The sequence below is a fragment of the Candoia aspera genome, chromosome 3 (genome assembly GCF_035149785.1).
Source record: "Candoia aspera isolate rCanAsp1 chromosome 3, rCanAsp1.hap2, whole genome shotgun sequence".
Taxonomy (NCBI): domain Eukaryota; kingdom Metazoa; phylum Chordata; class Lepidosauria; order Squamata; family Boidae; genus Candoia; species Candoia aspera.
Genome location: NC_086155.1, coordinates 36,805,268 through 36,833,166, shown reverse-complemented (window position 1 = coordinate 36,833,166; position 27,899 = coordinate 36,805,268). Strand labels below are relative to the sequence as shown.

The window sequence follows — 27,899 nt, the reverse complement described above, 5'->3', positions numbered from 1 at the left end:
GGTAAAAGTGGTTTTTCTTTGGGTAACGACACACGAACCCATTACCCAATCATAACAAGGACTTTTAAATTGACTTAAAGTGTTTTATCTACATTGGGTAAAAATGACTTTCTGATAAGTGGTTTTAGGTAATGAAGGAAAAAGTTTGGGAAGTGCTGTGCTAAACAGTGAGTAAGGGACTAGCAATACACAATGATATTTTATCCACACATAAAAAAGATGGGAATTTTAAAGTCTCTCTGAAGTGAATCTTGACTCCTGATGACTACATGGCAATAGTATGAAGGTTGGTGAAAGGGGGACTGTTTGTTGGATTTTCCATCTAGTCTACAGTCTTGGGATACTAACCCTACTCAACCCCGCTTAGCTTTCCAAGATCAGCCAAGATTGGCAAGGTGCTGTCACTTGCTGGGTTTGGAAATTCCTAATTATACATAAACTTCCAGGGACTCAAATTTATTAGGCAACAAAGGCACTTCTGCTTTCAAACAGTCCAAATGTACCTTATCAAAATTCAGAGCATTTATCAATATAGGCATTTTTTAAAACCACAGATAGTACCTAACACAAAAAACTGACCATGAGTTTTAGTGGATCAATTACATTTTCATACAGGCAAAAATATTTCTGAAACAGTTAGTATATTTAACATTCTGAAACATTAAAAAAGATAATCTACATATGTCGTAGCAGGCAACTTACAAAAGCTATTCATCCTGTGAGAGAAACCATTCCCTTTAAAAAGGATCAACACTTTGTATAAGTACACATACTATTATCCTGCTGTATCAGGAATATCCTTTTAGTTATTGAAAATGTTTAAAAATATGAAGCAGATTAAACACTGTAATCATGTTTTCTGATCAACAGTCCAGTAAAATTAATAAGCATGGTGCTTACAGAACATTAATATAATTTTAACAGCATTATAATAATCAATTAGAGGAAAAAGAAGGATCCTTAAGTGGAAGACCAGGTTGAATTAATAGATTTTTCGACATGCAAGCTTTAATGTTATTAACACAGTATGCTAGAGAATCCAACTTGTTTTGGAAAGGGGCTTCTGCAGAATGACATGAATCAGTGAGATTGTCTTCTAAAACAACAACAAAGACATCTCTGATTAGCTGAGGAACATGGTTTTAAAAGTTATTTTAAAATATACTTTTTAAACCTGCAAACAGCAGACACCATAAGCATGAACCATACCCTTTCAAGATTATGCTATTGTCTTAGTTATATGTCTATTCATGATAATTAGTGAGCAACAATTCTACATAATCTCTGTGTTGTTTTCTTGAATTTCCAAATACATGAGATTTAGCTTCGTATCTGTTACTGCTGCATGTTATTTCAAATGTTTCCTGTGGAATCCCTTTTTTACTTAATGCTACAGGAAGAGACTAACAGTGATCTGGGGAAGACAGCAGACCACTTGTGAATAATATTGTTGTGGATCAGGTTAGCCACTACAACATCCTCTGCATATAATACAAATGTAAACACAGGAGATTTCACAGGCAAGAATTACAAATCTTATAAACTTTTGGAGACATGTTTTACATGCTGAAGCAAACAGTTGCTTTGAGAATTGCTTCATCACCCCAACTAGCTGACTTCATTGTACAAACTGCTTTTTAATTAAACTAAAATGTTTCACTTGTGGTGAAATGATCATTCATAACAAGTGAATTCCAGATGGAAAATTACTAATATATTACTATGTGCTTCTCAGATGTGTATTCATTTGCAAACATGCAGAAAGCAGAGCCAAATATATTTAATCTTCAGACTCCTGAATTAGTTTTCAAACTGCAAATGCCAACCAAGGGGTGTGATTTCTCAATAATTCTTTTAAGTCCAACAATTCACAGTAGTTCTATTTAAACAGTCCCTTGTTCTCTAGTAGTGCTCCTGTACTTTAGACAGCTGCTCGACATATAGAAATTCAGCAAATTTCACTATCTTCACCAATGTATATGCCACACAGCTACTAAAGAACAAAGGAGTTACACTAAGAAAAAACTGAATGCTATCTAGCACTGAGCAACATTCAAAGGGACTTTAAACTTAATTTATTGATCAGATGACATCAGTTTCTTGAGAAAATGAGCTTTGTGATGCTTGGTTTAATATTAACATGTTAGCGAGAAATAAAGCATATTAACACTTTTATTATTGTATGGCCCTATGTAATGCTGTATGAAATTAGCTTCAGATAAAGTATGTCTGAAATGATCCATTAAGTTATGTATTTAGGAAATAATGTTATGCCAACTTTCTTACTTGGTGATTAGATAGATTGGATTATATAGTGGTTTTCTATCCAACTTAGAATTTATGCAGTAAAATGGCAATATTGTAAACCAGTAAAGCACTTAATGACCACAAATTCAATTTCTATTGAAGTTATTTCTGTGCTTCAACTTAGAATTCATAAACATAATCACCACATCAACCAGATTTGTCTATGTAAAACAGTCACCACAGACAGCTTTCATATCACTCACATCATTTTAAGCATCTACTTTCAGATGAAGGCAGTTCACTCACTCAGTTGCAAGTGAGATGATACATATACATGACAATCAGGACCAGATTTTAGATACATCATATAAATAATCTATTCAATCAACTACTTCCCAGCATTACAGAAAGGGAAACTCACAGCTCCTCTTCTTTTATCATAGAGGTATGTAGGCTGCTGAGGAATCCAGCTCCATATTTTGTAAGGTTGAATGTACAGTATCAATTTATTCCTACTTTTAAGCAGCAGGAAAATTAAATTCATCCTCCTCTGGTTCCATTTTACTCTAGCTCTTCACCTCTAGTTTCACTGCACAGCAGTAGCCTGGAGAGAGCTTTCAAAATGAATGATGCTAATGAAGTTGGTTTCCTAAATACGTTTCTTCACTATTTAAGCATAAAGACACTGTGCTTGACAAAGATGTCAAATGAATAAAGAAATTTAACTAAAAATAGAAGTGCAGATATAGCTGGGATAGCACAGTTTTTTTCTACACAAACTTCATACAGCCATGTTTTATGACTGGCACTGGAGTAACTGTTGCTGACAGTATCCACAGCTAATAAGTGGCCCTGATGAGAAACACCAGTACCTTCAAGCACAAGGTAAATGGAATGTTTTTAAAAATGGAGAATAGCAGTTGACTGCTATTTCCTCAAGAGAATCTTAATCTCAAAGTGCCTTTCAGTCAGTGATGCAAAGAACTCTGACAGTAAAGCCCAGTGATAGTAAATATTTCTGCAGAAGTTCCCACATTCAGTTCATTGGGAAGCCTAATTAGGAAGGATAAAACAATAAAGCTAAGAAACTGAACCACTGTTAGTCAAGCATAGATAATACTGGGTTACACAGACCAATGATCTGAGTCAAGTTTCAAACATTCAGGATGGGTCAGCTAGGAGCCAGAGCTGCAACCTGCATGATAAGGCTTAAGGTCTAGCTTGCCTTTGTAAAGAGGCACTTGATAATCCAAGAATTTCCCTTTTGTGAAAGGCCAGAATTTAAGAGATCAGACTAGGTGTGATTAACTTAATGTACTATAGGAATATTTAAGTACATAGTATAGGAAATGTGACAAATATTATCCTGTTTTAAAATGGTGTACAGGAAATCAAGCATAACATTACCATACAGTGCTATGTAATGGCTTTTCAGGATAGCATGATCACAATTCATTCCAGCCTTCTTTCCAGAAAATGAGATGTTATCTTTTCATAGCATTTGGCCTCTACAGTTCCCATATAATCAGTTTATCTGTTTGAACCTACCCAAGAAAGAAAAGTGAAAAATCCCACACATAACATATGAGATTTTCTTTGCATGCTCAACTGAGCAAAGAGGTAGATGTTCAGAAACAGTATCTTCTGGTGCTGATAGAACGTTTTAGTATTGATCAACTGCAACTTGCATGATACTGGCCAAGGCATCATCATGAAACGCAACACAGTGGAATTAAGATTCAACTTTGAGCTTGGTTGGATGATTCAAACAGCTGAAACAGATAAATATGTTTTGTTAGCTCTGTTCCATTATACATAAAATATGATTAGCACAGCTTTGTCTTAGAATGTCTCTGCAAAATTCAAGAAGAGCTACACATGTAATACTGATTTCCAGAGGCTGAACTAGATGCTGTAGTGTGTGCCAATATAAAGTTAAGGCAAAAGAAATTCCAGAGCCCAGTAGGCTAAAAGCACTCATGTTGTATCATCAGGAGTGCTCTATCCAAACTGCTACAAATTTTGTTTTTATAAAATATAATGCAGAGATTTGGTACCAATTACATCAACTTCAATTGATCTGCAACATAATCAAGCAACGTTCTCCACCAGAAATGATGGGGATGCCGAGTATTTTTTGCTAAATCCTTCTATGTAAATGAGCTTTGTAGAAGCACACCCAGGGTCTCATCAGCTTGATGACAGAAAAGCTCCAATGCCTTCTAAAAATCGTTCACTTTCATTACTCACAGATTGTCTCCAGTTGAGATTCACAGGCTTTCATTCCTTCTTTGAACAAACGTGCACTGTCTTCAAAATAACTGATATTCCAAAAATGTTATACTGTACTAAACATAAGCTATCAGCTAGTCCAATCCTACCTGATCACATCACAAGACACGAGACCCCCATGCAGCCTTGATTCCCATCTTCATTGCTGTTAAGCCTTTTCATCCGATACTGACGGATCTCTCTCACTAGTGTGTAAAAAGCATCTTCAACACCCTGAATGGAAAGTTGAGAAACATACTCTCATGAACAAATAAATTATTTTCCTATGCTTTATTATCTCACATTCCTCCTGAAAAACTCTATGCTGAATAATGTTCTTCATTAATGTTAAAAGTCCTTCCCCATTCTAAAAGAACTAGGATTTTGCATCCCAAATCTAAACTGTTCTTACACGGCTATTAACAACAATTAAAAGTAAAGAAAACTTAAATGTATAAGAACTTATTAATTAAATTCCATGCAGGTCTGTGACAAGGAAAACTTAGGAAAGTAGATTTCACTTCTTCAAAATCCAGCTACTAGATTAGTAATGCAGGGAGACAGGACCCATTCAATTGGTCCACTCCGGCAACTGAGTAGTTTCAGAGGGAGCTGGGGGTTATACCCAGGGATCTGCTGCACGGTCCAGCGGAGGCCCTGGCCACTGCCTGGAATAGGGAGGTGGCAGGGGCCTTGGACAGGATCGCACCTGTGCAGCCTCTCTTGTCCCACCGAACTCGACACTCACGGTGGTTTACGGAGGAGTTGAGGGTTCTGAAGAGAATTAAGAGACATCTAGAGTGCCGCTGGAGAAAGACAAGGGCCGAACCTGACTGAACACTAGCTAGAGCTGCTGTTAAGGCCTACCTTGTGGCGGTAAGAGCGGTGAAATGTCAATATTTCTCCGCTCTTATTGCATCCACAGAATACCGCCCAATGGCCCTGTTTAAGATCACCTGATCTCTTTTGGGGAAGGTGGATTTAGAAACCCACCTACAGGGCCGTGCTGAGGAATTTTCTGGGCATCTGGAGGATAAAATCGCTCGGATTCATTCCAAGTTGGATGCCAAGCATGTAGCAGGGCCTGGTGAGATTCCTGGGGAGCATGGTTACCCAGCTATCTGGGAACAGTTTGATCCAGTTGGGCCTGAGGAAGTGGACAGGGTTCTCAGGTATGTAAACACCACCACTTGCCAATTAGATCCTGTCCCTCCTGGCTGGTGAAGGCAGCTCAGGAGGTGAGGTGTGGGTGAGTCCAGGTGATGATGAATTCATCCTTAGGGGAGGGAGTGTTTCTGGTGGCCTTTAAAGAGGCACTGGTGCACCCCCCCCCCTCAAGAAACCATAACTGGATCCCACCATTCTGGACTATTTTCGTCCAGTCTCCCACCTCCCCTTTTTAGGGAAGTTGGTTGAAAAAGTAGTGGTGTTGCAACTCCAGAGGATCCTGGATGAAACGATTATCTGGACCCTTTTCAGTCGGGTTTGAGGCCCGGATATGGGACGGAAACAGCTTTGGTCACACCTATGGATGATCTCTGGTGGGAGCAGGATGGGGGCAGTGCATCCATCCTGGCTCTTTCTGACCTCTCAGCAGCTTTCGATACCATCGACCATGGTATCCTTTTGGGTCGGCTCAGGGAGTTGGGGGTGGGTGGTGCAGTCTTGCACTGGTTCACCTCCTTCTTCCAGGGCCAGTCCCAATCGGTGTTGATAGGGAGTGACACATTCGGCCTGCAGCACCTCCTTTGTGGTGTGCCGCAGGGTTTGGTACTCTCTCTGCACCTTTTTAACATCTACATGAAACCTCTGGGTGAGATCATCCGTCACCATGGGGTGAGGTATCATGAATACCCTGATGATACTCAATTATACATCTCCATCCCGGGTGACTTAAGTGATGCTGTGACCACCCTTTCTCGGTGCCTGGAGGCTGTAGGAGTCTGGATGGGGAACAACAGGCTTCAGCTGAACCCTGGTAGGACGGAGTGGCTGTGGGTTGGGGGCTCCCAGGTATCTGGGAATTTACCATCCTTGGCTCTGGATGGGGTTCTCCTGGACTCACGACTCCTGCTCAAAGAGGAGGTGGCAGTCGTGGCCAGAGGAGCCTTTGTACAACTTCATGTTATACACCAGCTACGCCCCTTCCTGGATCAGGAGTCCCTCCAAACAGTCACTCACGCCCTGGTCATCTCCCACATAGACTACTGCAATGCACTTTACATGGAGCTACCCTTGAAAAGCAAGTTCTAATGTCATGCCTTCCTTCTCAATCAGATTTGTCCATATACCAAACGATAGCTCTAGCTATTCTCTTGAGGGGTGAGCAGAAATCCGGAAGCTACAGGTGGTGCAGAATGCGGCCACATGAGCAGTCTTAGGAGCCCCAAGGAGGGCACATATAATGCTGTTGCTGCACGAGCTGCATTGGGTGCCAGTTTGCTTCCGGGTCCAATTCAAGATGTTGGTTATTACCTTAAAAGCCCTACCTGGCATGGGTCTAGGTTACCTGAGAAACCTCACCCCTGCTACATCAACCCGTCCCACCTGGTCAGGCAGAAAGGGTATGTTACGGATCCTGTCCATGAGGGATTGACGATTCGCAGTGTCCAGGAGGAGGGTCTTCTCTGCCATGGCACCTGCCCTTAGGAATAAGTTACCCCAAAAGTTAAGACAGGCCCCCACTCTCCCAGCCTTCCAGAAGGGGGTTAAGACATGGTTATGCCACCTTGCTTGGGATGGGAGGGAGGATAGCCATTCATGGGGGTGGTTGGCACCATGATGGTTCCAAGGATAAGATCTTTATTTGCCATCTTGAATTTATATTTCGTACTTTTATCTTTGTATCTGTATTTGTATGTATTTATATTGTATTGTTTTTAGCAATTCGTCATTTTTATCTTCTGTAAGCCGCCCAGTCATCGTATGCGAGATGGGCGGTAGAGAAATATGACAAATAAACAAACAAACAAACAAATAAATAAATAAATAATGCAAATAGGACTAGGCAGTGTAGCTATTCCAAATTACAAATTTAAATAGCCTACAAGATGGCTGTTCCTACCAGCAAGTTCTAATGTCATGCCTTCCTTCTCAATCAGAGTTGTCCATATACCGAACGATAGCTCTAGCTATTCTCGAGGGGTGAGCAGAAATACAAGAATCCATTACCTGTCTTGTTTTGGCAGATGTCTCAATGAAGGGAATACCATAGCTCTTTGCTACTTCGTGAGCCTGTTTGGTGTCTACTGTCCGTGTTGGCAAATCACATTTGTTTCCCACTAATACCATTGGTACATCTTCTGAATCTTTCACTCTTTTAATTTGCTCTCTGGGGAAAGATATGATGGGAGAGAGAGAATATACTTTCTGTACTTCTTTCTGACACTGTCTATGCTGTCGCTGCCAAACAGACCACTCAAGATACAACTGATGCCCTGCCTTTAGCTAGTGAAAAGACTTGCAATCCTGTGGGAATTATTCTGCCAAAGTAATACCCTCTATTGAGGGAATTAAATTCAATATTATATTGTATTATTTTATGGAACCTCTATTTCTAGATAAAAGGGGGTTAGAAATCAAATCAAATTTACTTGCTACTATGCAGGTGAAACAATTGGGCTGAAAAGATGCCCTTCAAGTCTATTTTATGCCTACCTACCTACCTAGTGTCCAGTACATTTTGAAGGTTATATCTGACACTGATATACAATATTAAATACAGTATCTCAGCAGTTACTAATCATTATCTTACTAACCATCTCTCTTTTAAAGCCATGATAGCTAGTGGACAATGTGCCCACCCCATCTTATCTCTTTTCATAAGGAGAACCTACCTGTAAAGATTTATATCTGCAAATGATTTGCTGTTGTTAATGGCAAACACACAAAGAAAGCCTTCACCAGTCCTCATATATTGGTCCCTCATAGCACTATATTCCTCCTGCCCTGCTGTGTCCAGGATGTCTAGCAAACAAGTCTCTCCATCAATAACTACTTGTTTACGGTAAGAATCCTGTGGAAAATAAATGCAATTTCAAAAGTAAGTATCCAATCCTTCAGTGTTCATGAGCAAAAATATTTTTGAAATTATAATCAATTGAGATAAGGTAAGATATGGAGGAATAGGGATCACGATATGCTAAATTTTAAAAATTCAGTCATCTAACTAAACATCATATTAATATTTAATTTTTTCCAAATTTTAATTTTTTTTACATGACCTAAGCTTCTTTTGCCTGTGGCCTACAACATCAAAGCCTAATATGGCTCTCTGTTTGATTGTTCATCTTTACTTTTATCTTACAACATCCTCTGCCACATGATTTCCATCAAGTCTTTGCCAATTAATTTTTCAAGGCAGTGAAAATAAATATCAGCATTCAGTGGTTAACAGCATAGAAAGTGGTAAAACAAAATGTTTAAGCACCAAGTACAGCTTCCAAGTTTAAGCTTCCAAGTACAGGGGACGCGGTGGCACTGCGGGTTAAACCGCTGAGCTGTCGATCGGAAGGTCGGCGGTTCGAAACCGCGCGGCGGGGTGAGCTCCCGTTGCTCGTCCCAGCTTCTGCACACCAAGCAGTTCGAAAACATGCAAATGTGAGTAGATTAATTGGTACCGCTTCGGCGGGAAGGTAACGGCGTTCCGTGAGTCATGCTGGCCACATGACCCGGAAGTGTCCTATGGACAACGCCGGCTCCAAGGCTTTGAAACGGAGATGAGCACCGCCCCCTAGAGTCGGACACGACTGGACTTTACGTCAAGGGAAACCTTTACCTTTACCTTACAGCTTCCATAAGCAGAATAAAAAAGTAAATTTTTTGGATTATACCATGACAGGGAGGGGTTGGGAAAATGACTTTATGTTTGAATAACATAATATACACATACATATACGTTTATAGCTACACACAAACATACATATATGTTTAAAGCTAGGCTGACCATACGTCCCATTTTGAACAGGACAGTCCCGTTTTTTAACATTTCCCAACCATCCCATCATTTTAATATAAATGTCAATTTTGTCCCGTTTTTTTAAATGTTGGAGCTGTTATTGAGAAAAGCGGGAAGAAATTGAAATTGAAATAGAAAAGAAGGCTAACTTGGCAGTAGTTCTCAATCTGGCAGGAAACCTAGAGCGGAACAGCTGATTGGCGGGGAGCAAGAGGAAGAGTCGCTGCCGCCAATCAGTGCAGTGGAAGACGGATGGAAAAGCGTGCCCAGCAGAAAAGAAGCCGATTGGCTCTCAGGCCAAAATGGCCTGAAGAAAATTAAATAAAAGGGCATGCTAGAGAGGAACAGGTTGTTGGGGACAACCGTTCACTAGACTCCTCGACTCCCGTTCTTCTGCCCCAGCTCGCCGCTGCCCTCAGCCCACCACCCTCAGCCCTCCTGTAACCTCTCCACCTAATGCCACCCCTGTACCAGCCTCTCCAGACCCAACCATTGCCGCACCTCCCCCTCTGCACCTTCCCAGCTTACTGGCGATAACCTTTTTTATCATCTTTTTCATAAATATGGAATATTACATAAGTTTAACCCCGTCCCGTTTTGCCATTCCAATGTCCCGTTTTTGTCTCAAGGAAATATGGTCAGCTTATTTAAAGCCCTACATGGCATGGGGCCAGGTTACCTGAGAGACTGCCTCTTTCCCATTACAACAACCTATCCCACCCAATTGTGCAGAGAGGGCATGCTGCGGACCCTGTCTGTAAGACAATTTCATTTGGTGGGGTCCAGGAAGCAGGCTTTCTCTGCAGTAGCTCCTGCCCTATGGAACATGCTGCCCCTGGAGGTTAGACTGGCCCCATTGCTCCTGGCCTTCAGGAGGAGTTTGAAGACCCAGTTCTGCCGCCTCGCTTGGGGTGGAGAGGGGAACAGACCTACATGGGGATGGGTGCTATAGACCACTCCTTCCACACTTGGACTGTTTTAGATTCTCCTGCCATTTGGACTTTTTTACTTTTTATTCTTATTTATATTTATTCATTGAAGTAATTTTATATTTGTATATTTTATTTATTGTATGATTGTTGTTGTAATTATTGCAAACCACCCAGAGTCTTCTGATCGGAGATGGGCAGGGACGAATTGAATAAATAAATAAATATAAATAAATAAACCTGTACATATATAGTATCCCTGAATATTGAAACAAACAAAAAAGGTTAGGTGGAAACTGATAACTGTGAATACCTATAATTCAGCATCTAGAATAGGGTGGGTTTCTCAGCCAGGGTTCCACAGAACCCTAGGGTTCCAAGAGAGGTCACTAGGGGTTTCCTGGGAGATCATGATTTATTTAAAAATTTATTTCAAATTTGGGCAACTTCACATTAAAGAGGTAAGTTTCATTCTTTATTTTCAGTTTAAGAACACTGTTAATGTATATATACCAGTCTACATATGAAATGAATATAATAATTTTGTAACTTCTGGCCTATATTGGAGCCTGAATGTGCAGGGGGTCCCCGAGGCCTGAAAAATATTTCAAGGGTTCCTCCAGGGTCAAAACAGTTGAGAAAGGCTGATCTAGAAGAACATGCTTCACCTGAATTACTCTAGCAGTAAAAAAAACCCAAATGTTAACACACAGACTCAGTATGCTAAAGATGTTAATGCTCTCAAAGCCTCACCTCAATAGTAGGATCATATTCATCCACAAAGTGATTTTGGATAAGCTGGATGGTCAGGGCACTTTTTCCAACACCACCAGCTCCTACCACCACCAGCTTGTACTCAGTCATTGCCTTCCTCAGGGCCCTGTTGGTAATGCAAATATATTATGTATCATACTATGTGCAAGCCACCTCCCATTAAAATATCCCAAGGGCGTGTTACAAGAGTGAATACATTGATGTTACATTTTTTTAAAAAGTAAGTAGAAACAATGAAGTTAACAGAATAAAACACAATTCACCTATCCGATCACATTAGTAACAATGATCACTAACTATTCACAAATGCCAGATGAAAGATGTACGTTTTAGCCAGGGAGCAAAATGTCATTGAAATTGGCACCTGGCACATTTCTTGGGTAGGCTGGAGCAAAAGAGGTATTACTTTACATATCCAGGTCTCCCATTGTTTTAGGACAGGGACGGAAAACATGCAGTCCACAGGCTGTATTGTAGCACCCCAAAATCATCCCATCAAGATTCAGTGCAAAATGGTTTATTTTCAGTGATACAACATTTTTGTTTTACAGAATTATGGATGAGAATGGAAGCAAAAAGCCTCAACCAAAAAGAAAAAATAATAAGGATCACATTACTAAAAGATTGTCCGTTCCTAATGTAGATGTTAAAAAGTCTAGAATATAAAACAGCATCCCTTAGGACCACATGGCACAAATTTCATGAAGAGTTTAGAAGTATCCTGTCACTTCCTGGACAGATTCTGCAAGCAGGATGAAAAACAATGTAATTGTGCCTTAAATGCCCAATCCTGAATCAGTTCAATAGATGGTCAATATCAAAAGTTGCTTTTGATATTGGGATACACACTTCCTATTACTCTCCTGGCAATTAAATTCCTATCAGGATAACTAACCATTTCAGCACTAAATCCAGGACTGTGGTCTCATGGAAATAGATAAGATAATCTCTTTTCTCAAGATGTTCCAGTATTGTCCAACTGGAGGCAGCACTTACCCTAAACTTCTGGGACAGCTTCTTGCTTCTTCTTTTTTTTAAAGCACATCACAACCTTATTCAAGATTATAGGATTTCCTCTCTCCTTCAAAGAGTCATCAATCCATCCAATCAATCCCATCATCTGTAATTAGGTACCACCACTAAGAAGAATTTTTTTGTCTCCCTGAACTAGCACTAATATAATGCCTTGAATCCAGATCCTGAATCCTGGCCAAAAAAAAAAAAAATGACCCCTATTCCCAGTCCAGCTACTCAGACTGACATAGTTGTAACAGGTCACTTTTGCATAAGACTCCCAACCAAAACAAATTTGCTTTTCAAAATGATATTTGCAAAGCTTGAACGAGCACTCAGGAAAAATAAAAATAAAAACTCCGAAGCCATTTACTTGAGAGCTGAAGGAAAGTTAAATACCAAGCACATTTGATATCACAAAATAAGTTGATGGTCATTTGGTGTACAACCAACCCAAACACAGTAAGATAATACAGGAATGATTGATCTGAACCCAATTCTTCACTATATATACTCAGAAGAAAGGAATACCACATACATTACTAGCCTTCCTCCTAAATAAATATGTAAAGGAGAGTAGTGTAGGTTGTATTGAACTCAATATTCCTTACGTGTGTATGTCTCTTTCTATATAAATAATATAATACAATATAATATAATATAATATAATAATATATAATAATATATATCAGATTGCACTGATAGTAAAAGGGTTCCAATTCATAGTCTGCTAAGAAAAATACTTGGTGGCCATGTGTAAAGTACCAATCTCATTTATATTGCAGGATTGTTAGGACGACAAGAAATCTCTTCTCCTTAACAAGACACTGAACTTTAAAAAAAAGAAACCACATTTTAGCTTAGGGCTGTCTATGAACCTAGCCACAGTGGCTTGTAAACCACCGGTTACCGTCTACTGTGTACTGAGAACCACATCAGCTATGGGTTGCTCTATAAATCATGGTTAAATAAAGCCTAATGGCATGTCTGACTGAATACAGCGCAAGCCAGCCATCTCGACCAGCTGCTAGCTGGTAGGGCTGCACTAAGCCCTCAGGATCACAGTCAGAGAATAAGCAGCCTCGCAGGACCGCCACCGGCTCCACCACCCCGCCCCACGCAGCTGAACTGAGCGCCCTGCCCTCAGAGGCAGGAGGGGCTCTCCCAAAGGGGCATCAAGCACCTCGGGCACACGTCGAGGACAGGGAGACAGGATTCGAGCGGGAGCGACGGGCACACCCAACCCTGATAGCAAATACCTTCCAAGGCAGCGCCTCTCAACACCGGGTGGGGAACGAAGAGAGACCGCTGTCTCTCCTGACTGGGGCAGACCGTTTCCACGCCTCCTCCCACCCCAGACTAGGAGAGAAAGGACTGCGAAGACACCCCACTCCCTTCGCAACGGCTAGCAAGTTAAGTATGAACCGCCTCTTACTTCACTTCCAGGCTTCGCGGCCGCCGGCACGCCCTTCCGACCTAGCACAGCGCTGGCGTCATCAACCGGGGCCGAACGTCTGGGGAGGGAAGTGTGGTTGGGGAGAGTTGGAGTTCCGCTCGTGGTGTCGAGAGGGTGGGGGGCGTCAGCTCCGATCTGAAACAGTTCTCTAGGCGTTATTCGTAGGCTTAGAGCTCGCCATCCAAATAGGAGAGCTTAGGGGTAGCCTTAGAACAAAGCTTTTCTGGTCTCCGGTTAAAGGTTCCCTTGCTGTCTTACATGAGCTTCTAGCATAGTGCCCGGGCTGGATAGTGTCCATATCTTTCTATCTCCAACATCAAGTTGGAGATAGAAAGATATGGAGTCATCTTATTGTGGGTCAGTCCGTTGCCCATGAAATCCAATACTGTAATGTGAATTCAGTGAAGTCCGAGGCAGTGCATTCTGAGTGTGTAAATGCACTGCACGTACCTGGGAGCACGTGGGATCTGGCAACAGCATGTTGGCTTGCTGGGTAGTATTTAGATTACAGTCCTTAGCTTGCAAAGAACAGTGTGAAGATGCTCAAGATAAAACTAGGCATCGATTGTGCTTGTGGCACACAGGACTAAAGTTGGCAAAAATGACTGGTAATAAACAATCAAGGTTCTAACAAAACTAAGGCAGCAAATCTGGAGAACAACACAGTGGCCAATGGATTGGAAGAGGTTGATCTACATATCAATAACAAAGAACAGAGACTTAACAGTGTGTGAACTACTATACAGTATCCTTAATTTCCCACAGGGCTGCAACTAGGTGGGGGCAAGTGGGGCATGTGCCCTGGGCACCACATGGGGGGAGCCAAAATGAGTGCTGGAGGGGTGCCAAAATGGGTGCAGAATCCATGTTTGCCCTGGCTGAGAGACCCTAGTTGCGGGCCTGATTTCACATATTAGCAAAATAATGCTTAGGAATGTTGAACATACATTTCAGCCCTACGCAGAAAGGGAGATGCTAGGTGTTCAACCTGGCTTAACTGAGAAAGCCAAATACCCCCCCCCCAAAGAAAGCCAGTATGTGCTTCATTGATTATAGAAAGGTCTTTGTGTTCATCATGTCAATTGTGGAATGTGCTTAGAAAAATGGGAATCCCAGAACGTCTCATTGTCCTCATGCAAAACCTAGTTCAAGAAGCCACAGTATGGACAGAACATGGCAAAACAGACTGGCTCCAGGTTGGCAAAAAAGTGAGACAAGGCTGTATACTCTCCCCTTATTTATTCAACCTATATCTGGAATATACAGTGCATTGGGAAAGTATTCAGACCCCCTTCACTTTTTTCAATTTTGTTATGTTGCAGCCTGATACTACAATTGTTGAAATTCATTTTTTTCTCATTAATCTATACTCAGTACCCCATAATGACAAAGTGAAAACAGAATGTTAGAAATGTCTAAATTTATTAAAAAGGAAAAACTGAAATATCACATGTGTAATGGTTGCCTAATCCCAAATACTCAGTCTCACAAGCTCGGGCTTAAAGAACTGATTTATTAAAGGAATAGTATGCAAATACAGAGAAAGCTGAGAATGAGCAAAAACGCGCCAAATACAAACTTAAAAGCATTGCCTGTGAGCAAGTTCCGCCCCCATCCCTTGTCAGTGCATGCCCCCTCCCAGGTGCTAGGAACCGTTAGACGCACCTGGGAAAGTAACCTTGAGCAGGAGCGCAAATCCAAACATACATTCCAAACCCTCAAAACAACGGAGGGCGGAGGAATGGAAAAAGCCTGCATGGGTGAAGTAACACGGAACAGAAGATGACATGTGAAACGTTACAATGTGAACAGAACACTGAAATGGGTAACATGACATATCGCCCCCTCTCCAAAAGAATGCTATGGAGCAGGTTTGTCAGGATAGTCAGAGTGAAATTGGGCTACTAGGCGAGGTGAAAGTACGTCAGGAGCAGCGACCCATTCAGGATGAGGGAAATGTTTCCAACGAACGAGGTACTGCAAAGCGGAGCGCTGGCGGCGAGAGTCTAGGATAGATGTCACCTCGAAGTGTTGTTGGTTATCAATCATGAGAGGAGGTGGTGGAACGGGTTGAGGATGCCAGCGGTCCGACGGCAGGTAGGGCTTGAGTAAACTACAATGGAAAACAGGATGTAAACGTTTGAGGTTGTGAGGCAAAGCAAGTTTAAAAGTAACAGGGTTAATTTGTGCCACAATTGGAAAAGGACCCACGAACTTAGGGCCAAGTTTTTTGGAAGGTTGTGGGGACTTGATAAATTTGGTTGATAAGTAGACTTTATCCCCGACAGTAAACGATGGTTCAGGTGAGCGCTTGGCATCGGCATGGCGTTTGTAAGTAGTCTGGGCATGGAGGAGAGCTTGTTGAATGTTAAGCCAGGAGTGTTTGAGAGAGTCGGCCCAGTCAGTGAGGGAAGCTGGCAGAGGTTGTGGATGGGGAAGATCAGGAATAGGAACGAAATCGCGGCCAAAAACTGTTTTAAAAGGAACCTGACCAGTGCTTTGATGAACAGCATTGTTATAGGCGACTTCTGCAAAGGGGAGTAAGTCGACCCAATTGTCCTGCTGGTAATTAACAAAAGCTCGGAGATATTGTTCCAGTGTAGAGTTAACCGCCTCTGTAGAGCCGTCCGTCTGTGGATGCCACGCGGTGGATAGGGCTTGCTTGGTGCCTAGAAGTTTCAAAAATGCCCGCCAGAACTGTGACGTAAATTGTGTGCCCGTCATTCACCAAACGGGCGGGGATACCGTGGAGGCGGTACACGTGGACGAGGAAGAGGCGTGCCAGCTGTTGCGCATGGGATGAAATGGGCTTGTTTCGAGAAAAAATCTTTGACCACCCAAATGACTGTTTTTCGTTGACTAGGGGGTAGATCAACGATAAAGTCCATGGATATGTCCTGCCAGGGGACAGATGGGGTGGCGACTGGTTGAAGGAGACCGTGAGGTTTACCCGTTTTGCGCTTTGTTGCTGCACAAACGGCACGATGTGACATAAGTTTTAATGTCTTTGAGCAATGTTGGCCACCAGAATTGCCGGCAAACAAGGTGAAGGGTTTTTAAGTAGCCAAAATGTCCAGCCAGCTTGTCATCGTGGCAGCGCTGGAGTATTGTTTTTCGCAAAGCATCGGGTACATAGAGACGATCGTTGTGCCATGCAAGATCGTCGGTGAAAGTTAGAGTGTTTCGATTAGCTTGTAACCAAGTATCTGTTTTAAGGTGGAGAAGCAACTGTTGTTGCAAATCTGAGGGAATTGACAAGCCTGGCGAGTGGCTGGGGGGTGGAGCGGCTGGAGGTTGTGTTTGCTGCGCTCGCGTCTGACTGCGCGTTACCGCTGCCAAACTTAATTGTTTTTTGGTCCAGACGGTTCCTTGGACCGTTGGCCCTGGGCCAGCATCTTGGGGTCGGCGGGAGAGCGCATCAGCTAAAAAGTTCTTCTTGCCTGGTATGAATTTAAGGGTGAAGTCAAAGCGGCTGAAAAACTCAGCCCAGCGCAGCTGTTTGGGGCTAAGTTTGCGACTGGTGCTTAGGGCTTCCAGATTTTTGTGGTCAGTCCAGACTTCAAAAGGGTTGGAAGTCCCTTCTAATAAGTGTCGCCACGTTTCTAAAGCAGTTTTTACAGCAAAAGCTTCTTTTTCCCAAACATGCCATCTCCTCTCTGTTTCGGTGAATTTGCGGGAGAGGTAAGCACAGGGTTTTAAGGTGCCAGAGCGGTCAGATTGTAGCAAGAGCGCTCCAATGGAAAAATCAGAAGCATCCACTTGTACCACGAATGGTTTAGAGGGGTCTGGATGCTGTAAAATTGGCTCTGTGGTGAAGATTTGTTTGAGCGCTTCGAACGCCTGCTGACAGGTCGGAGTCCATTTAAGGAGCGCTCCTGGGTTCTTTGAACATCGCGTATCCCCCTGTCCTTTGGTTTTTAACAGTTCAGTAAGGGGGAGGGCGATTTCCGCGAAATTTTGGGCAAATGCCCGATAAAAATTGGCGAATCCGAGGAAACTTTGTAATTGTCTCCTGGTGCAGGGAGGCTCCCATGCCACAATAGCTTCCACTTTTGCAGGGTCCATCTCAATGCCCTTAGCGGAAATTCGATAGCCCAGATAATCAATTTGTGACTGATGGAAGGCACATTTTGATAGTTTAGCATACAACTCTGCTTTTTTCAATTTAGCCAACACCTGATGCACCAAGTGGATATGTTCTGACATGGTTTCAGTATAAATTAATACATCATCCAAATATACCAGTACCCCCTTAAATAGGTGGTCGTGCAAGACCTCATTGATAAGTTGCATAAAAACCCCAGGTGCCCCCGATAAACCAAAGGGTAAGACTTTGTATTGGAAAGCCCCAAGAGGACAGTTAAACGCTGTTTTCCACTCATCCCCTTCCCTTATACGAATGCGAAAATAGGCTTCTCTCAAATCCAGTTTTGAGAAGATTTTGCCTCTGGCCAGATGTGACAACATATCTTTGATCAGGGGCAAAGGATATTTATTTAATATTGAGACCGCATTGAGACCGCGAAAATCGGTACAAAGTCTTAATGACCCATCCTTTTTTGGTCTGAATAGGACAGGGGCTCCCACCGGGGAGTTAGCAGGCTCAATGAAACCCCTAGCTAGGTTTTTGTCAATGAACTCCCTTAGCGTAGTGAGCTCTTTGGGAGACATGGGGTATATTTTTGGGTGAGGTAACTTTACATTTGGTAAGAATTCAATGGCACAGTCCGTTTTTCAGTGGGGTGGCAAGCGATCTGCTTCCTTTTCCCCAAATACCTCAGCAAGATCCTGATACTGACTGGGTAGTCCCTCAAGCGGTTGAAGTGTTTGTACAGTAGTATACGCTACCCCTCCACCCTCCATGTCTTCCAGTAGATCCTTTTCGGGTACCTTGTAAAATCCATCCGCAAAAGTCACAGTTCTATGTAGCCAGTTGATAAAAGGATTTTGTTGTACAAAACAAGGCATACCTAATATAACCAGAGGACCCCCCACTGGAGCTACAACAAAGGGCAGTTTTTCCTGATGGGATCCCATCTGCAAGGCGACTAGCCCCGTGGAATGAATGACTGCTTTCCCTCCCGCCGTAGTTCCATCCAATTGGGTGAAAATCATAGGTCTTGGCAAAGGAAACGTGGGTAGTTCCAGAGCTGCTACGACATCAGGGTGCATAAGGGAACGGGAGCAGCCTGAGTCGAGCATGGCCCAAACTTCCACAGTTTTGGTTTTTGATCCCAGTTTAACTTTTACAGTCAGTGTAGGGAAGTTTCCACTCACCGAATCGTGGTTACGCCCGGTTTCTTCCACCTGCCCTAGGGCGCCCTTTAGGGCAGGTGGTAGGCTTTTCCTGCCGGCTGTTCAAATTGCAATTCTTCTTCCTCTTCTCCGAAGGGTAGTTCTGGTGGGTTCAGTTCTGCGACGGCAGCTTTCAGTTTCCGTGGTAGAGCAGGCGACTTTACTGCAGGTTTCGTCTGTCGTTCTTCTGGACGGCGTCTGGGGCACGACGTGGCTCGATGCCCTTCCTTCCCACATCTCAAGCATTGACCTTTGGAGAACCGTCGTTCCCTTTCCTCTTCCCAGGCTTTTGGTTTGGGGCGGCTAGCAAGTCCAGTCGTGCGCGCTCCTCTGGCAAGTCGGGATTGTCTAAGCTCTTTGGTATGGGCATAGGTTTGCAGGGCATTTTCTGCGCTGCCCGCCAACTGGATCCACCCGTATAGCGTTTTAGGATCATCTCTTCCTAGTGCCCAACGAAGGATTTCTGGTTCTAGCCCTTGCTTAAACATTTCAATTAAAGTTGGCTCAGACCAGTCTTCTACTTTCCCTGATAACGCTTTAAATTCCAGCGCATAATTGGCAACTGAGAGGGACCCTTGGTAGAGCTTCCTCAGGGCGTTTTTAGCTGTTTCTTGGGCTAGAGGGTCTTCGAAATGCTGTTTAAGTGCCCACAAAAAGTCATCGAAGTCCTCTAACTCTGCTGCCTCGGTCTGGCACAGTTGCACATACCAATCAGCTGCCCTCCCTCTCAGTTTGTTGGCAATAAAATTGATTTTGCCATGTTCTGACCGAAGGTTCCGGCCCCAATCCTCCATATAATTCTTAGCATTAGTGATAAAGAAGGAGAGCGTAGTGGGATCCCCATCGAACTTCACTCCAAACGGTGGGAAGTTTCTTACCGGCTCAGCTGGCTGTGGCGGTTCCGTGAATGTCAGCGTACGCCGAGCTCCCATGGGTGGCCGATCCCTAGGAGGTCTTGCCTCTTGCCCCCCCACCTGACGGGTTGATCGAGTCTTGCTTCTCCCCCTGGGTGGCAGGGTGCTATGCCTTGGGTATTGTGACGGCTCTTCCTCCCAATCTTCCGGGGTGGGCTCTGCACCCCTGGGGAGATCCTTCAGGATTGTCACTATTAGATCCATTTTGTCCTCTAATGCTCTCATACGAGCAGGAGTGACCGGCTCTTCCAGGGGTTGGTTGGTTACCACCACCCTCGGTGACAAGGGAATTTCGGGCTCCCAGGATAATTGTGGAGACCCCCTCCCAGGTGCTCTTTCCATTACAGTTTTGTGTTCACTCCTGAGGCTCTCCTGCATGGATATCAGCAACTCATCTAATTGGACATCCCGCATCTCCCGACGTGCCGCTCTTTGCGCTCTCGAGGTTAGAGCTGGCCGGATCCTTGCCGCCTCCTGCTCTTCCTCGCTCCCTTCACTTGCGCGAAGCTGATGTTTGGTCATCGCTAGCGTTCCCTCTTATCCAACGATTGGGTGGGGCTAGCGGAAGATGGTTAAAATGATTCTCAGCTTTATGTAATGGTTGCCTAATCCCAAATACTCAGTCTCACAAGCTCGGGCTTAAAGATAACTGATTTATTAAAGGAATAGTATGCAAATACAGAGAAAGCTGAGAATGAGCAAAAGCGCGCCAAATACAAACTTAAAAGCATTGCCTGTGAGCAAGTTCCGCCCCCATCCCTTGTCAGTGCATGCCCCCTCCCAGGTGCTAGGAACCGTTAGACGCGCCTGGGAAAGTAACCTTGAGCAGGAGCGCAAACCCAAACATACATTCCAAACCCTCAAAACAACGGAGGGCGGAGGAATGGAAAAAGCCTGCATGGGTGAAGTAACATGGAACAGAAGATGACATGTGAAACGTTACAATGTTAACAGAACACTGAAATGGGTAACATGACAACATGTACGTAAGTATTCAGACCCTTTGCAACAACACTTGAAATTTGGCTCAGGTGCCTCCCATTTCTCTTGATAGTTGCTGAGCTGTTTCTACACCTTGATTGGAGTCCACCTGTGGTAAATTAAACTGATTGGACATAATTTGGAAAGGCACACACCTCTCTATAGAAGGCCTCACAGCTGACAATGCATACTGTATCAGAGCAAAAGCCATGAGGTCAGAGGAACTGCCTGCAGAGCTCAGAGACAGGATTATTGCAAGGCACAGACCTGGGGAAGGCTACAAAAAAATTTCTGCTGCACTAAAGGGTCCGGAGAGCACAGTGGCCTCCATAATTCTCAAATGGAAGAAGTTTGGCACAACCAGGACTCTTCCAAGAGCTGGTCGCCCAGCCAAACTGAGCAATCGGGGGAGAAGAGCCTTAGTAAGAGAGGTGACCAAGAACCCGATGGTCACTCTGACTGAGCTCCAGAGATCCTGTGTGGAGATGGGACAAAGTTCCAGAAGGCCAACCATCACTGCAGCCCTCCACCGATCTGGGCTTTATGGCAGAGTGGCTAGATGGAAGCCTCTCCTCAGTGCAAAACACATGAAAGCCCACTTGGAGTTGGCAAAAAAGCACCTGAAGGACTCTTAGACCGTGAGGAACAAGATTCTCTGGTCTGATGAAACCAAGATTGAACTGTTTGGCCTCAATTCTAAATGTTATGTCTGGAGGACACCAGACACTGCTCATCACCTGCCCAATACCATCCCAACAGTGAAGCGTGGTGGCAGCATCATGCTGTGGGGGTGTTTTTCAGCAGCAGGGACTGGGAGACTGGTCAGGGTTGAGGGAAAGCTGAATGAAGCAAAGTACAGAGATATCCTCAATGAAAACCTGTTCCACAGTGCTCAGGACCTCAGACTGGCCTGAAGGTTCACCTTCCAACATGACAACAATCTAAGCACACAGCCAAGACAACACAGGAATGGCTTAGGGACAACTCTGTGAATGTCCTAGGGTGGCCCAGCCAAAGCCCTGACTTGAACTGTATTGAACATCTCTGAAGAGACCTGAAAATGGCTGTCCACCAATGGTCCCCATCCAACCTGATTGAGCTTGAGAGGATTTGCAAAGAATGGCAGAAAATCCCCTAATCCAGGTGTGCAAAGCTTGTCACATCATACCGAAAAAGACTCAAGGCTGTAATTGCTGCCAAAGGTGCTTCAACAAAGTACTGAGTAAAGGGTCTGAATACTTACGTACATGTGATATTTCAGTTTTTCCTTTTTAATAAATTTACAGACATTTCTAAAATTCTGTTTTCACTTTGTCATTATGGGGTACTGAGTGTAGATTAATGAGAAAAAAATGAATTTCAATGATTGTAGAATCAGGCTGCAACATAACAAAATTGAAAAAAGTGAAGGGGGTCTGAATACTTTCCGAATGCACTGTATATTGAGAGAATCTGGATTGAAAGATGTGTGTGATTTTAAAATTGGAGGAAGAAACGTAAGTAATCTTCAGTATGCCGATGACAATATTCTGATACCTGAAAATTCCAATGATCTGCAAGCTCAAATAACAAAAGTCAAGGAGCACAGTAGAAAAGTGTGACTAAGATTAGATATAAGAAGATGAAACTAATGACAACAGGTACAGCAACCAGCCTTAGAAATAACAATGAAGAAATTGAAGTAATGGATAGCTTCTCTCTTTTGGGATCAACTGTCAACAGTTAAGGAACCAGCAGTCATGAAATACACTGCAGACTTCCACTTGATAGAGTAGCAATGAATTTTTCCAAAGATATTCTAATGCCCTGATGTGTCTGTACCTACAAAGATCAGAATTGTGCAGGCGGTGGTTTTCCTATGACGCTTTACGGAAGTTGGACTTTGAAGAAGAATAGAGTATTGACACTTTTGAACATTGGAGAAAACTCCTGTGAATAGCATGGATAGCCAAGAAAACAAACAAAAAAAGGATCATCAAACAAACCAACTCAGGGTTCTCACTTGAGGCATAAATGATCAGGTTAAAATTATAGTACTTTGGACACATTATGCAAAGACCTACCTCTCTGGAGAAATCTATAATGCTGAGAAAGGTGGCAGGAAAGAGAGGAGGACAACCATCAGGGTGTATGGACTCAGTTACAGAGGCAATAGATGCACAATTTGAAGACCTGAAGGACCACGTTGGGGATGGATCCTCTTGGAGAATATCTATGTGGTCACTAAGAATCACACCAACATGATGGCACATAATCAAGTCAAATCAGTGGGAATGATACCGATATGTCGAATTGAAATTAATGCTATAAATGCTAATCTTTCCCCATACAAATGATGAAAAGGAAGTAAAAAATGTTGGGAGAATGTTGAAAACTGAGATGATGAAAATGAAATAGTTGTGCAGTTTGTTTAATGTGTGTGTAAAGACTTCATCCTGTGCTTAGTGATTTGAAAAATGTGTTTTTAGTACAAGAAAGGTAGCAAGAGTATATAGAAAAATTATAGCTGGATTTGTTTGTTATATGTGTTACATGTCACACTGAAAGGGGACAAGAGGACAATGAGCAATATTTGGGAAGAGGAGTGTGGCTTTATTTCACGTGGTATGCAGATTAGGGTTTTTTTTCCCTTCAGGTCATGGAGAAATGTGTGAATATGAGAGTGTATGATAAAGTGAACTAGGCTTGAATTACAGAACATTTTGTGCAAATATGGAGATTGATTCCTAAATGAGATAAATAAAGCATGTGTGAAAACAAATGTATTGGCTTAGTAAACAGTTCAACACTGAGCAGGGAGGAAGACAAAGATGTGTGTTGTTCTTTGGTTATGTACAAGTAGTCCTTCAGTGACCACTTGTTCAGCGACCATTCGAAGGTACAATGGCACTGAATGAGACGACTGGCTCTCATAATTGCGATCATCACAGCGTCCCCAGTCACATAATCAGGTGCTTGGCAACTGTCTCAGGTACATCACAGCATCCTGTGGTCACATGATCACTATTTGCAACCTTCACTGCCAACTTCCAACAAGGAAACTCAGTGGGGAAGCTGGCAGGAGGTTGCAAATGATGATCATGTGATGTCACACCTAACAACTGCACAGGATTCGCCTAACTATGGCAACTAGAATTGCCATGAGTAAGTTGGTGTGGTCACGTGACTTCACGCTTTACAACCGTGTAACTTAGCAATGGAGTTCCCTGTCCCGATTACCATTGTTAACTGAGGACCACCTGTAATATATGTATTGATAAATGTGTAACAAATGCTTGTAGTAAGATTAGAGATGTGTTGATTGGGTATATGAATGTGCATATACTTCCATAAGTAGACAGTTTTGTTGACTGAAAACCTGCATGATTTTCACCAAATGCTTGATTTTTGGATGTAGCAAGGAGTATGAATTTGAAAATTATGTGTTGAAGACCAAGTTGGTTGTGTTTGAAAGGGGAAATAAACTAAACAATTGCAAATTATACATAACTGATGAAAATTAGAGCAAATAAATGATTACTGTACCTTGGTAGAATGTTTGCCCAGGCATGCGTTGCAAAGTTAGTGAACCCCGGGTAGGTTTATATTATATGTTTTCACTCTTGGCTGATGTTTCTTTTTTGAATTATATGTTTTTAATGTAAGTTTTAATGATTTTATATTGTGGTTTTTGTTTAAACTTGTTTGCCACCCAGAATCACTGTGGCAAGAGGGGTGGCACATACATCTAAATAAATAAATAAAGTCACTTCACCTTTATTTTTCCTTTGTTGGGAAAGAAATTAATTTTGATGTTTTGCGGTAAAACCACTAAAATCTAGATTATTAGTGCAAGGCTAAAATGTTGTATTAACTGCCATTGCTAGGTATGTTACATTTAGATATTTTAGAAGTAAAGAAAACAAATTAATAGAATACATTCTATGAGTGGCTGTATTATACCAACATAATAAAATATAAATTGCTAGGAAGCAATGGTGGAAATCATTCTGCACTTAATTTCTGCTTCTGAGCTTCCAGGCTGCATCCACCTGATCAGTGTATGACAGAATGCTGGACTAAATAATGGAGTGAACCTATTTGCAACTCTTTAAAGAACAGCCTTTTCCCCAGGAGATATATTCCTGTTCCTGAAGCACCTTTCTGGAACTGAATCCATAGCACAATCCTATTGGCTTCAGGCCTGATCCAGTAGAGTTGTTTTGATTCAGGATAAACAACATCTACAAACCCAATCATTGTAGCAAAATTCAATATCCATATATAAATAGGTGGTTTATGATAGTAATGGCTTGGTTGACACTTAATACTAAGCCAGAAATTTGGATTACAGATAGGTCGCAATTAGTACAAATTCAAATAATCCATATTCGTTTTAGTGCAAATTGTAAATTGATACCAGGTCATATTTAATGTGACCCAAAATTCAGTTAATGCGAGGCTAGCGCATGCACAGTTGTGGTTGGGATTTTAGATGCTAATTTTCGTGTGTGCAAAATGGAGAAAAGGAAGATTGCATCAAAGGAAAACATTACAAGTTTAAAAAAAGACGCTTATTACATTAGAGCAAATATTTGATAGGTAATTGAACAACATGAACATGGACATTACCAATGCTAAAATAGGACAAGATATCGGAATGCCTGACTCTACAGTAGAATTTTTAAAATTTTGCTTTCTGTAACTACCCTGTGACTTTGTTAACCATAAATTTAAAATATATTCTTTTTATCTTTACTGTAGTATTTCATTTATATAGATTAATTCAAATAATGTGACCATTTCCTGGGATTTGATAACTGCACAAATCGAGACCTACCTGTACTGTATCAGTACATCTATGTATTCCACACAGAATTCTACCATTACAGGTAACAGAATGTGGAAGCAAGATCATAATCTCATGGTTTACTAGAAATTTCTGGGTAATTCAGAAGCATCCTCAACTTTTTTTTATACTCTGATCTATATATTATTGGACTTATCCTATGGATTAACGTAACTATCTACATTCATGTACTATTTAGAAAATGCGTATTTAATACTCTGACCTGTGTAAAGATACTTGACTTCACTTGTAATCTTTAATTTAAGCAGATAAATGGAGGCAATAACATTTATTTCTACTGTTACAGATTTGTTTTGCATATATCCTAGATTATTATAAACATATTGCTATGTATTGTTATATAATACAATGTATATTTTGAAAGGCCCAGGGAGGTATGCAGTTGATTTTCTATCAGGATACACATTCTTCACCTTCCCATTGAAACTGTGATGTAATTCTATATGAGGAATGGTGGTTTTGATTTAATGAATAATTTGGAGTTTGTTGATGCATGGATATATAAAAATTGTGATTTTTATATAGGACAAGACATTGGAATGCCTGACTCTACAGTAGAATTTTTAAAATTTTGCTTTCTGTAACTACCCTGTGACTTTGTTAACCATAAATTTAAAGTATATTCTTTTTATCTTTTACTGTAACATTTCATTTATATAGATATAAAAATTTGTTTTAAAAATCTCAATTGCCTATTTCCATCGAGCTGGAACGAATATACTTACTTTTCCATTGAGCTGGAAAGAATATACTTACTTTTCTGAAAGACATAGATTTTTTTCAATAATAGGTATGATTTGGATTTCTAAGACTTTGGCTAATAATGTTTATAAAGTAGAGACATTACCAAAGATTTTGCAGATCACAATCCAGTGATTTTAACTTTTAAAAGGGAGAGATGGGGTGTGGGAGACGGGGTGGGGGACAGGAATGGGTGGGTGCTCCCCATCAACCAGTGAGAGAGGCTGAGGGGGGCACAGGGAGGGTGTGCAGAGCTTTGGCTAGACTCCCACAGCGCCGAGAGTGTGAGCTGGTGTGCTGTGGGGCCGGCCATTGCCTGGTTGTTGATTGACTGTTGAGGATGTGTGAGTGGAGGAGGAGACCCTTATTTCCATCCAGGGTTTCTGGAGGTCTGGGACTGGAGGCAACCAGGCCTGGAAATTCTGGGGGCTATAGGGTGGGGTGTACCATCGAGGTGGTGATGGGTCGGAGATGTTATGACGGGAACTGGAGGGCGGGCCATCTTCGGGGAAGACGGCCCCGGTGTCTGTTACTGGTGGTGTGTTCCGGCCCTCCGAGTTCAGACCCAGGCCCTGGTCTCCAGCTGCTGCTGCTTAACGCCAGGTCAGTTAACAACAAAGCCCCCCTCATATGGAATTTGATCGCAGAGGAGGGGGCAGACCTGGCGTGTATCACTGAGACCTGGCTGGGCTCAGAAGGGGGGGTAGCCCTCTTGGAAATGTGCCCAGCTGGGTTTCGGGTGTGGCACCAGCCGAGATACCAGGGATGGGGAGGAGGGGTGGCTGTTGTCATCCAAGAGTCTCTGGTGGCCTTCAGGGGCCCTGCCCCACAAGTAACCGGGTGTGAGACCCTGTTCTTCAAGTTGGGTTCTTGAGAATAGTTGGGAGTACTGCTACTGTACCAGCCCCCCTGCTGCGTAGCAACCTCCCTGCCTGAGCTGCTGGAGGCCATCTTGGGTTTGGCGGTGGAGTTCCCCAGACTTATGGTTCTGGGGGACTTCAATCTGCCTTCCCTGGGGCGTGCCTCGGAGGCAGCTCAGGAGTTCATGGCTACCATGGGCCTGTCCCAGATTATCTGGGACCCGACTTGAGACAGTGGTCTCACTCCAGACTTGATTCTCTTGTTGGAGCAGTAGCAACGTAATCTGAGGGGAGAGCCGCATTTATCCCCATTGTCATGGTCAGATCACACCCTGGTGGCCCTCAGGTTCTCCTATGCAGCCCCCCTCCGCAGGGAGGCAGGACCCATTTGGTTGGTCCACTCCCGGCGACTGATGGACCCAGTGAGGTTTCAGAGGGAGCTGGGGGTTGTACCCAAGGATCTGCTGCACGGTCCAGCGGAGGCCCTGGCTGCTGCCTGGAATAGGGAGGTGGCCGGGGTCTTGGACAGGATCGCGCCTGTGCAGCCTTCCCTGCCTCATCCAACCTGACACTCCCTGTGGTTTACGGAGGAGCTGAGGGTTTTGAAGAGG

General features: G+C 42.8%; 1 protein-coding gene across 3 annotated transcripts; it reads right to left on the bottom strand.

Moving 5' to 3' along the window:
* Positions 1-440: 440 nt before the first annotated feature.
* NRAS (NRAS proto-oncogene, GTPase) lies at positions 441-13,655 on the bottom strand. 3 transcript variants are annotated; one of them, XR_010067551.1, is made up of 7 exons: positions 13,452-13,619; positions 11,158-11,284; positions 8,355-8,533; positions 7,690-7,849; positions 4,629-4,752; positions 3,796-4,019; positions 441-1,096 (listed from the first exon to the last, which is right to left on the bottom strand). XR_010067551.1 is itself a non-coding variant. In XM_063297387.1 (6 exons), exons 2-5 carry the CDS (start codon positions 11,266-11,268, stop codon positions 4,633-4,635), a joined length of 570 nt encoding a protein of 189 aa, XP_063153457.1. In that variant the 5' UTR covers positions 11,269-11,284; positions 13,628-13,655; the 3' UTR covers positions 441-4,019; positions 4,629-4,632. The 3 variants fall into 3 exon arrangements, 2 of the variants coding, with proteins under 2 accessions (XP_063153457.1, XP_063153456.1); XM_063297387.1 differs by lacking the exon at positions 13,452-13,619 and adding an exon at positions 13,628-13,655 and having other exon boundaries at positions 441-4,019; XM_063297386.1 differs by having other exon boundaries at positions 441-4,019.
* Positions 13,656-27,899: the final 14,244 nt, after the last annotated feature.